This window comes from Phoenix dactylifera, chromosome 2, assembly GCF_051530095.1.
Source record: "Phoenix dactylifera cultivar Ajwa chromosome 2, Ajwa_hap1_PhDact_Kaust_v1.1, whole genome shotgun sequence".
Lineage (NCBI taxonomy): Eukaryota > Viridiplantae > Streptophyta > Magnoliopsida > Arecales > Arecaceae > Phoenix > Phoenix dactylifera.
The window spans coordinates 20,474,567-20,486,643 of NC_143191.1; the positions used below are offsets into that span (position 1 = coordinate 20,474,567).

At 44.0% G+C, this 12,077-nt stretch overlaps 1 protein-coding gene across 2 annotated transcripts in view; it reads right to left on the reverse strand.

The window, feature by feature from the left end:
- Positions 1-1,025: 1,025 nt before the first annotated feature.
- Positions 1,026-12,077, reverse strand: part of LOC103698451 (SNF1-related protein kinase regulatory subunit beta-1-like) — a 44,348-nt gene continuing 33,296 nt past the window's right edge. Inside the window, exons 2-5 of one of the 2 annotated variants that reach the window (XM_088715570.2) lie at positions 2,465-2,646; positions 2,141-2,303; positions 1,511-1,861; positions 1,026-1,385 (exon numbers count right to left, since the gene is read on the reverse strand). In XM_088715570.2, the coding sequence (XP_088571696.1) occupies positions 1,547-1,861; positions 2,141-2,303; positions 2,465-2,646 (660 nt within the window). In that variant the 3' untranslated portion in view covers positions 1,026-1,385; positions 1,511-1,546. Of the gene's footprint in view, positions 1,862-2,140; positions 2,304-2,464; positions 2,647-12,077 lie in introns of both variants that reach the window. The other variant, XM_088715569.2, reaches the window with a different exon arrangement.

The window sequence follows — 12,077 nt, forward strand, 5'->3', positions numbered from 1 at the left end:
AATGTCCCGAGCTATCAGCGGTCTGCCCGATGGACCTACATAGGTGATCTCCGCAATCTATAATCGGGCCCTCTCCATAACAAACCTTGGTGTGAGACCCTCTCTCCAAAAATCCAAGCAATCCTGACCAGCCAAATATGGTAAGCTAAGTTGCTCCGATGGCTACATACCTTGTATTAGGTGTGCCGGCCCACATCCTGAGCACCTGGGTGAAGAAGCTGGACTGGCACAAGGCATCAAGCGAGGCTTTGAAGAATATAATATGTACTAGTTTTGGGCCAAATCAAGTTTCGGTTCGAATGATGCAATCTGAAAGTTTGAAACCGGTCATATCTTTGAATTCGAACAGGCTCATCAAGAATTCTGGCTTGCTGGGGTTTAAATTGGATCACTTAGCGACCCGACCCAACACATGTTTGAAACCGGTCATCTTTTTAAACCCAAATATTATCCAATGACTTCAAACGTAATGGAACAAGTGGACCAAGTTACTTTTAGGTTGGTTCAAGCCTGAAAGCAAGCCACCCCTGTAACACTTGACGCCCTATGCAACATTTTATCGACATCATATATCACAGTTCTAGATCAAATTGGTCATCCTTAAATCTCAACGCTGCAGGATAATCAACAACCTTGACCCTCAAAAATAGACATCGGAGAAAAGATGGTTATGCAAGGCTGTGCCTAGCTGCTGGTGAAGAAGGTAAAATTGATGAGTGCACACCAACTTTTAAAATAAGGATTCCAGTTTTTAATATTATATTGGGTAAGAGACGATGGAATACAGCAACAAACCAAGAGTTGCCGAGGATGTGGGATCAAGGCAATGATAGAAGAACGTGAATGTGCATGTTACAGGATTTAGATATTATAGTTCAAAACGATTGGAAATTGTAGTTAATCAAATATCCATAATGCAAGAGGTACGGTCCGTCATATATGGCAGAAAGAGACGATAAAACATTGTTCCCGACCATATAAAAATATAGAACAAATTATACCATGCCACTTGCAACAAAAGAAAATGGGCAAAACTTGCAAGCCAATCAAATAAAACACATCTCAAGAGCATAACAGTATAACCCTTCCACATCAACCAGCCATTTATGATTGGGTATACTAACTATATTTGCAGTACCAGCTTTTCTCGTTTGAGATACTTTTAAGAATCTTCCAGGACTATGCCATTTGAAACTTTCAATTGCACTAACAGTAAAGGAGGCCAAAAGTATTAACCAAAGATTAAATTTAAGAACTGTTGCTTGTAGGTACAAAAGAGAATTGCTGCCGCTTAACATCATCATACCGGATGCATAAAATGTCTCTGAAGTAATTTCATCCTGGTTTGAAATATGTCACAGAAGAGGCACGTAGCTTGTTCAACCCTAAATGATGCGAAGCTATGACATCAGAACCATGGAAGAACTTGCATGGTGATGCCATATGGCAAATGCAAAAGGAACATGAGAAAAATTCAAGAAAATTCAAGCAACAAGAAAAGCATCACTACCATGTAGGAATGGAGTTGTAAGAGGTGCAATTTCGGTCACCTTCTCACAGGCTTGTATAGGACAGCGGTCACATACTTGGATTGGAACCTGTGAGTTAAGCCAAGGGCCACCAGTGACTGAGGAGCCCATTCCTTCTCTATGAAAAGGTGGTTGAGAACAATGTGCTGGGGTTTTGAAGAAACTTCCGCAGAATGTTGCATCCCAAGGACAGTCCGATGCAACTGAGGTGGAACAGCTGGTGGCTCCTTTGCAAAGTCCTCATATGCAGGTGATGACCAACCGTAACTAGTCTCTGGTGATGGAGGGGACTCGAATTCAGCAACACTTTCTGGATTTTCTGGAACATAATCCTGCATCACACAAAAGAAGACAACAGAATGAGCCATTTACTTTCCAAACACAAGAAGGATAAAGCCAAGCAACATGACTCTCTTTAGCTTGCAAGGATTGTCGTGCACTTTGACACCAAAATAAATTTCGAGTCACAATCACCACTTATGCAGAACTTTGCCACTGTCAGGACTAGTTAATATTGTTTCCCTTCATTTACTGCAAACATTTCTGCAGAGATAATAATTCATATTGAAGCACCCTTACGCCAGAAACATGGTTATGTAATGTAGACTCACATGGACGTCAAGGAGATTGGTTATCTGCCCCATTTCATCAGCTATGCAAGGAAGATCAGGAATGTATCTCCTTTCTCCATCTACAATGAACTTGTATTGGTAGACTCCAGATGGGAGGACCAACAAAATGGAATGGTCCATTCCTGACCACTGCAGAGCCTTCCTGAAAGGCAATACATGTTGGTGTTATGGTAATTTGATCCTCGTTCTTTCCAACATTTTAAATTGCAAACGAAATCTGGAAACAATGATGTAAACATGAAATTCCTTAAAGTGAAATGAAGATGTAGACATTCTTTGAGGTTCTCGTGGTTGCTAGTATACCTTGTGGTCCAGTTGTCCCATGATCCTTCTACTAGGACATTATTTCCTCCCTGATTCCATGATATCAATGTCGGAATACCCTTTTCAAAGGAGGCATCCAAAGTTTCTTGTACTTCATTCATCAATAGTTGATTAAAGACTGGAGAACCATCAGTAGCTCTTTGCAAGGGAGGTACAGGAATCTGAGACATTTAATTTACCTGTCAAATTCATTTGAAGAGTAGAGACATGATAGCCACATTGTACAATTAGGAATCTATTGACTTATTTCATAGAAAGAATCAGTTTCCATTATAATCTAAAAGGCCACAGCACTAGATCAGCATGGCGTCATAACTCAGTAGACCACTAGATTGAAAGTCATTCATGAAATTTGAAAATGAATTTTCCAAATAGGCAAATATAACAAATTCCTTAGAAAGCTAAAAGCAGGAAGAAAGCTGCATACAGCTGTTTAATCTACTTGAAATTTTCAAACAATAAAAAAAAACCTTTAGGAGAAAGCCCAAGTGTATTATTACAATGCCATGCATTAATGAATAAAAGATATGGGATGTATTAAAAGTTCATACTTTGATACAATGTGATAAAAGTTAAAATTTTGATGCAAACCCTCTTTTCACTGAATACAAATTACAATAAATTTTCTATATATAAATAAGCCTTTGAAATGTTCTTTAGCAAAGATTTAAGCACCAGTACCAATGGTTATACCAGGTTTCTGTCGGACTGGTATGGTACTGGGATGTACCACACTGACTCTTGGGATGGTGCAGTGTCCCGGTACTAGGATGCCGTTTTAAGTTTTTTCCAATTCTTTTAGCTATCATTATCTTAAATGAATATTAAGTGATTTCCCTGTGGTTTCAACATGGTTTAACAACTTAGGAACAAATATTAGTGAAACATCACCTATCAATTGTAATGTTACAATGGAACAATGATGTTGGGTAAAATTATCCAACTCACTTTCTCCCAAGTAGAGTATTTGTTGATCTTCTATACATCCAAGTCATGTTCATAATCATGACCTTGAAAACTAAGAGAAGAGACATTTGGCACTCCAACCAACTTGGACATCCATGTGCCTTAGTCTTCCTTTTCTCACTTAAAACCTATTAACCTAGGCATCCACATAAATCAGGCGAATCTTGAGGATTTATTTCTTGTTTGGCTATGTTTATACAATGGTATGTTCCTACTTCGACTTTAAGAAAACTGTGAGGATTTCTTCAGCATGTGGAGACTGTCTGGAGGTGGAGGAGACCATATACCATATGCTGATCGAGTATCCACGGGCCAGTCATATATGAACGAGTGCAGGGGTTCATTTTGTCCAGGGGCAGAGGTAGACGTCCATTGAGGAGTTCCTGCTCTTTTTGAAGGAGTCGGCATCAGGTCCCGGACTGGAGGAGAGAGGCTCTCGGGCGGCCTACCTGGCCTACCACTCATAGTTGTACAAGAACACCCGGATCTTTGAGAGCAGCAGTACGCCCCCGAGAGTGGTGGCAGTCAGAGCTTTACTGCATGCTACAGAGTTCACCAGTGCTGTTCACCTTCTGGTTCGGCCAGGGACATCTGGGGCCCCTTTCCTGCTCCTGTAGCGCCTAGGCATGTCTGCGTATCTTGGGTGCCCCCACCCCCTGGCTTCTTGAAGGTAAATTTTAATGGCAGTGTGGCGGACGATGGAAGATGTGGAGGTTTAGGTTTTGTCATCAGAGATCATGAGTCCAGACTAGTGGCCACAAGCGGTCAACGGATTCTCGATGCCTCGGTGGTGTGTACTAAGCTCAGAGCGGCTTGGGAGGGCATCTCTTTTACCCGTCGGACTTTGGGTGCAGATCGGCTTATTCTCGAGGGCGACTCGGCTACAGTGATCGACTGGATCCGGGGTCGGGATCGTGCGGAAGAGGGTAGGCCACTGCTCCTTAATATTCACAGACTGCTACAGGCGTATGTTGCCCATTAGGCCACACATACCTACAGAAAAGCGAATGGAGCAACTGATTGGGTTGCCTCCTATGCGGCCCCCCACTCTGGTGGCTGTGTGTGGATGGAGGGTGACAGATTGCCAGCTTCTTTTTCTGCCTTGTTGTTTTCTGATTTTCTTGGCCGTGTCCACACCCGTAGAGTATGAACCGCCGCTGTACCAAAAAAAAAAAGAAGAAAGAAACAAAGAAAACTATGAGAGGCCTTATATCTATTACCATGAGGACTTGAGTCCTATTTTGTCTTGATTTATATATAGTATATATACTAGAGCTATCATGCAGATACCTGCAGTGTTATCATTTGGTGCACTACAGGTATCTTTTTAAAGATTTCCTTTTAAAGATTTTTTTAATATAGCAAATAGTTAATAGTATCTCTAATTTTATTTTCTTTCCAATTTTAATTCTACTAGCAAGTATCTTTTTAGTATTGATATTAATTCCTATAGCATTATTCCAGCAATGATTTTTGAATTTCTGAGTATTGTTCTATTTCTATGTAGTATAACTCAACAACTTAATTTCATTACAAATAGAGAAATCCTACAAATTAGTTTCTGTAATAATAATCTAAATTTCTCATTAACGAATTTCTGTATGTTATTATTCTATTTTGAAAGAGAGCTCTGCAGAATTTATTAAATCAGATTTAATTTTCTGAGAATGAGGTTTTTATAATTATGTATATTATATTTCAAAAACTTAATATCTGCATATATTGAATTCTGGATAATAATTTCTGTGAAATAAAACTACAGTAAACTAAATTTCTCTAAATCATATTTTTATATATTATATTTATATAATTTGTATTTCTAAAAAAATAGAATTCTGCTTTTTTGTGTTCTCGACATAATATATCTCAGTTATTAAAAAATTCTGCATATCAAAATTCTGCAAATTAATTCAGCTTATAAAACTGCATGTTTTGGTTTGAACTTGTAACAATTGAATAAAAATAGAAAATTGATCTTTGGGTTTTATCTTTATTATTACAATTAAACAATTTAAAGTCTAAAAGGATTCACATGGATAATATGTAGTAGGGACCACAGAACCATCCCAAACTAGGTAGTTCAAAGCATATTGAACTAGACCGCACCCTGACTGAGACGATTCAACACCTCAAAACGATTTAAGAGGTGAGATGGTTCAAGAATTTCGTTCCTCTCATCTCTCTCATTCATTTTTGCTCTCATCTCCCTCAACGTCAATCATTCCCATGTAAGGCCCCCATCTCTTCCTCTCTCTGCCCACCTCCCCCCTTCTCTCTCCCCCTCACCCTTCCTCTCTCTCCCCTCCCTCTCCCTCCCCCCCTCTCTCTCTTCCTCCTCCTCCCCCTCTCCATGAGCCCCCTCCTTTCCGATATTCTCCGACCCCAATTTCATCCGCCAGTGTCGTTTTCTTGAAGATTTCTTGGCCCAAATCTTATCTAAGGCACCAGCACTGCCAATGCCATCCAATAAATTTCCTAAAGGGTCATCGGACCACCACTGGCAGCCGCTGTCCAAGTAAGAGGACGAAAATGACCGCCCATTGAGTGCTCTCTGCTACACCTACATGCTGGAAGATAATAGAATCATCAAAAGGGTTATTGGTGGAGGATGGTTCATCTTTAGGATCAGATCTATCTATCCGAGCCAAGATGGAAGTTGCCGACTCAGACTGAACCACCCATATATAATTAACCCACCAACTCACACAACCTTAGATCATGGTAGGTATGGGTGCAAAGGAAATAAAGGTATAATCAAAGAAAAATTGGTGGTAGAAGTAATCAGCTAGGTCTACCAGTTTGAGATGAGCGATCAAGAGCTGATCATTATAAAATTCATTTAAACTGAAAAAGAGGCAAAAAAGAAGTGGTTTGACAAGAGCGAATTAGCAGGCAAAGAAGTTCGGGTAGTATGGTTCAACTCTATAGTCTATACTTATTATTTATAGAATGTTCAATAGTGGAGCTGGACATAGAGGTCTCCAGGTACCAAGAAGTGTCTCCACTGGGTAACAATAGCTTTGGCCTCCTCAGAAGTCATGCCATGCTTGGGAAGAAGCCAAGAATGCCTTGGAGTCTGAAGAAATAGAGAAAGAGGAGGAATGTTGTGATGAGCCAAACCTTTATAAAACTTTTTGAAGTATTCAACAAAAGAAAGAGTCGACCCCGCTAGTTGAGCAAAATGAAGGCAAAAAAGAGGAGCTTTCGGAATGTTTGCCGAACGACATACCTCTAGAAAATAAGTGTAGAACTAAATTTGAAGAGTCTAGAAAGGACCCCCACAGCTATAGATCTCGATGTTTAAGTCTTTCAAGCATTAATATAGGCAACCCAAGATTAAAGGCCCAAGAGATATGGGCCGATTCTCGGATAGAGCAATTGCCAGTCGGAGGTAGATCCTGACAACCTTCAATGACCAACAACAAAAAAGAAATATATAGATCCAAACCAAAAAAAAAGTGCACTCAATCATGGTAGCAGGCCCAGTGAGATGGCAAAATTGCGAAATGAAGAATGTGTACTTGGCGCTTTTACTAAAGTCCACGCCGAAGTTGTTACGAGGGATATCAACAGGAATGCCCACGTCAAGATTAGCAAGTGCTTCCTCACGAGTTCCAACGACTGATTTACTGCTCTTAGGAGAGGCAACCTTTTGTATTCTCTTTTTGTTAAATTTAACAAATTTCAAGGGTTGAAACTTAGGGATTGTGAGCTATATTTCTTATCAAGCCTAGCCAAGGTATGCCGTACCGGTATCGGTAGGCATACCAGACGCCTACCGGACCGATACGGTACCGGTTCAGTATGTTCGCTACTGTTTCGATACCGGGCCGGTACCGAGAGAACCCAGTCGAAGCCAGGGAAGAAGAGGAGAGAGCGAGCGGGGGGGGGGGGGGAGGGAAAAGAAGAGGCCTCCGCCACCTGCGGAGGGCCGCGGGGGGCAGCGAAGCCTGTGGAGGGGCGGTGGAGCTTTGATGGAGGGCGGCTTTCGGCCCCAAGTCGCCACACCAAATCCGTGCCTCGTGCTTCTTGCACGCACCTCGTTAAGTTATTGAAATGGGCTTATGCGGGTAACACCAATTGATATCCACTCCTTTGGATGGTCACGGATACAAGACAAGGGGCAGGCCTACTGGCTGCAGCTTGGCCCGACCCTTAGCTTGTTGCGAATGATGGACGCACTCCTTCGAATGGTCGTGGGAATCAAGACAAGGGGTGGGTCTACTGGCAGCAGCTTGGCCCGTCCCTTGGCTTGAAAGAGAATCACACAAGTTAGGTAGAGGAAAGCTTAGAGGATTGTTTCAATTCCCAAAATGAAGCTTACAAGCATAATCTAGTGGAACTATGATAGGTTCTCACTAGCCCAAGTCCTTAGAGACACTCTAGGACTGAATACAATAGGGCAAAGCCCTCCCAAGCCCTTAGGCCGAAAATACAAGACTCTCAAGATGACAAAGGACTAAGATAGCTCAAAAGACCCTCATTCCCTCCTATTTATAGTGTTCTCCAAGTGGCACAAGAGTGGCTAAGGCATAGGGGGCTTCATGGCACATGTAGGGCTAAAGGCTTGGCCAAGGCATGGCCAAGCCTTAGGCATAGGCTGGCAGCTGGGCAGGCCCTTGGTTGGCCCAGCTGTGGCCTTTGCAGGGGCAAGCAGGCGGCTGGCAGGGCCTGGGCACGGCTGGGGCAGCTGGCTGGTCGGCAGGGGGCTGGATAGGGCGCTGGGCGCTGTGGCAGGGCGCCTGGGCGCGGCAGGGGCGCGGCAGGGTGCGGTTAGGGGTGCTGGGGGCTGCTGGGCCTTGTCTTGGCCGACCTTGGGGATGCTTGGCCACTCCTCCAAGCCAAGAGGTTGGTCGGAGCCTCGTGCTTGGCGATGCTCTCCTTTGGCCTTGTCTAGGCCTTGAATCCCCCTTGGTCGCGGGCCCCAACGGCGGTGTTCATGGAGGGTCCTCATCACGTGGTCATGCGCGGGCGAGCGCAAGACTTTGGCCATGGTTTGGCCCTCCTGTGGCACCGTCAAGGCCCAAAGTCTTCCACGGTTGGCTTCTTGGCGGTGTGGCGGGCTTGGGTCCGCATCATTCCCTCCCCCTTGAAAAATTTTCTTGACCTCAAGGATGATGTTTGGCCACCGCTAATAGGGCTCCCACGAACCTCCTTCTCTTGGTCTTCTTCCCCAATGGATAAGTACTTGCCATCTCTTCCGTTTCCTCCAATCTTTTCTTGAGTACAAGGGAAGCTCTACTTAGATGCCATGCTCCAACCGATCAACCCCATGATTGTTGTAGAAGGACCTATGCTTCATGTCGAACATTTGAACATCCCTCCACCTTGATGCTTCATGGGTTGTACTTCACATCATACTTTTGGCACCCTTAAGTGCCCCATCATAGTCTTCCTCGGCCTCCTCCACTCCTCCCCTTGGGAGGTAGACAAGCTTGAACTCGAACCGTCGTAGTAATTCCACAAATTTTTATCGCCGAAGGTTCACCGTCTTTTCCCACATGTTGGTCTTGCACTCATGGTCACAAATCAGCAGCTTGCTGCCGCTAAACATGGCACCAACATGGTCTTCTAGGCCTTTCACAATGCTTGAATTATCTTGAAGATAAATAGCCCGATATTTAAGGGGTACCTCAGCTTGAGTTGTGATTGGGAAGGCTGCAGAATTTGCTGAAATTTCTGTGGTTGCAGAATTTTCAGCTGAATTTTCATGCTCATGCACGGCCACATGATGTTGGACTTCCTCTTCATGACCATCCGCTGTGTACTCAGTTGCAACAGCAAATGGTGGTGGCTTCGGTGCTGCAAGATGGGCTCCAAAATCATCCTTTTGAGTAGCCTCCGGTTGCAAGTAGGGAAGGCTCTTGCCGCAGAAATTTTGGGAATCACACTTTGGTTCTTTCGGCTCCTCTTGACGCAACAATCATTTTGCGTTTAGAATCAACCTTAATCTTTCCTCCACATACACTTGAATTGTTTGGTTGTTTCATTCAAGCCAAGGGTCGGGCCAAGCTGCAGCCAGTAGACCCGCCCCTTGCCTTAATTCCCTTGGTTACTAAGTGCTCCACACACAACCGGCGTTACCCGTTCGGCCCGCATCCGTACATCTCGAGGCATCCGGAAGGAGCATAAGGCGAAGAATTTGGTGTGGCGATTTAGGGCCGAAAGCCACCCCCCATCAATGGTGCTTTCATTGAGAGATTTCGTCGGAAGAAGTTCCAAGAGAAGCTCTGTCGAAGATCTCTCTCCAAAGAGGTAACGCCTATAAACCCAATAAAATTTCAGATTTGGGTTGGGTTAAGAAGCTTTACTTATTGCACACTCTAGAAAGTGAGGTTCACTACTAATTGCTTATTGCACATATCTTATTTGATTAAGAGTGTGGGTGGATACATTAGAAGCTTATCTTGCTTACAATTGGTGCTTAAAATCCTGCAATACATTCTTACTTTTTCAAAAGAGTGAGTATTTTTTTTTTAAAGAGGACGGATTGTTTTCTAGATTGCTCATCATAGAGATGGTGCCAACGGAGAGGCTACTGGTAGTACCCGGCACTATTTGACCAAACTATTCGGTGTTAGGGTATATGAGGGACAGCACAAGAGGGAGGCTACTGGTAATACCTCGTGTCCTTCTAACTACACCGGATAGGGAGCAAGTAGAGCAACAACATATTTCTCTCAGGTTGTGAGGCTTAATTATTGTAAATCGTTGTTGTAATTAGAGGAGATTGAGTGGTGTACAATTCATTTGATATAAAAGAGGAGGGCCGGATCATCCCTTGGGTGAGGCCAAAGGAGGTTTGGAGGGTTGATGTGGGATGAAAATGCACGGCTTGAGGCCTTAGAGGGGAGTTCTCAACACCTAAACCAAACTCTTGAAAGTCGAAACCGAACCCTTGAGAATATATCAACTACCCTAGCCGGTGTAAATGCCCGCCTAGAAAGATTAGAAAGGAGAGTTAGTGGAAATGGAAGAGAAAAAGAGCTTAGAAGATCCAATGAAGAAGAATATTGGTCGCACGCCTCATGCGGGGCCAAGTGAGGGAGAAAAGAGCAAGTGAAGAAGGAAGCTTGAGATCTAACAAAGTAGTGGGGTTAGACCACCAAAGACCATAGAGAAAAGATGAAAGAATTGGAGCCCGGAATGTAGGGATAGTAGATAGGTGGATGGAGGATGATAGGCCTAGCACAAGAGGGAGAAAACATAGTGAAGATGAGAGTGAGGCCAAAGAGGAGCCATTCCATGCTTGAGGGTCTTTTGGCCGGAGAAGTAACATGGATGGAAGGAGGAGCCGAATGGGAGAAGACTTTGAAGATGAAGTTGGGAGGAGTCCTCGGTAGTATGAAAGAGGGCTAAGGGGGCCCAAGATTGATTTTCCCTATTTGGAGGAGGCGAACCCTATGAATGGCTAGACAAAGCCGAACAATACTTTGAGGTTTATGGGGTCCCAAGAGCCGACCGGGTCACCATTGCTAGCGAAACTTTGAAGGGCAAGTCGGTGGTGGAGATGGATCCGAACACTCTATGAGAAGGATGGCAAGAGACTTGGTTGGATGGCCTTCGTGAAGTAATTCATGTCACAATGGGGTCCTTCACCCGTTGTGAACTACCATGGGCAACTAGCCAAGTTGAGACAAGAAGGAAAAGGGCACACATACATTGATGAGTTTCAGCGTCTCCAAACATTGGTGAGGGGGTGGTCCGAAGAGGCACTAATGGGCACCTTCCTAGATGGTTTGAAGCCATGGCTACCAAGGTTACAAGATGCAATGAGGATGGCGGAGATCCTAGAGCTACCCCGCGGAGAAGCACATGTCCAAAGAAAATTTCAGCAACAATGCATGTTCATCCTTGCAACCAAGAGCACCTTGGAAGGTCAATGAAGAAGTTAAAAGTGACAACAAGGATCGGCCAAAAGAAATCAAGAAGTTGTCAAGGGAAGAGCTCCAAGAATACATCAAAAAGGAGCTATGCCTCAAGTATGGGGGCAAGTTGAGACCGGGACACCCTTGCAAGATCGGGCAAGCCTTTCTTCTAGATGTGGGCAGTGGAGATGAGGACACTAGAGCTGAGAAGTCAAAGGGAGAATGCAAGAAGATGGAGCATGATGAGAAGGCTGGACATAGTGCTAAGAAGGAGGCGGCCAAATTCACTTTACATGCCTTATCAGGAGTTCAAAAATCATCCATCCTACAACCCACTTCGAATGAGGTATTTGGGCCTTACTTGAGGAAGTTCATTCTAGTTTCCTTTGATGATACTTGGGTCCATTTCGGATCCATGGAGAAGCACATGAAGCACATGGAGGTTGTGGAGAATCACCACTTCTACATCGAGCCTTCTAAGTGGACATTTGAGTTGGAGTATTTGGGCCACATTTCGGGAGGGGTAAAGGTTGATCCGTGAAAGGTTGAGGCCTTTGTGGATATCTCAGCCCTAAGGGCGAACTTGGGATCAACCGGCTACTATCAGTGCTTCTTAAATGATTATGGGTTGATGGCTAGGAAGAGAGCTTGAAGGAACCCCGAAGTCAAAAGAAATATGGGCCGACTTGAAGAGAGCCATGACACAACTATGGCAAGTAATGTTTCAATGGGGAAGAATGCCGAAAGAAGAGGCTACT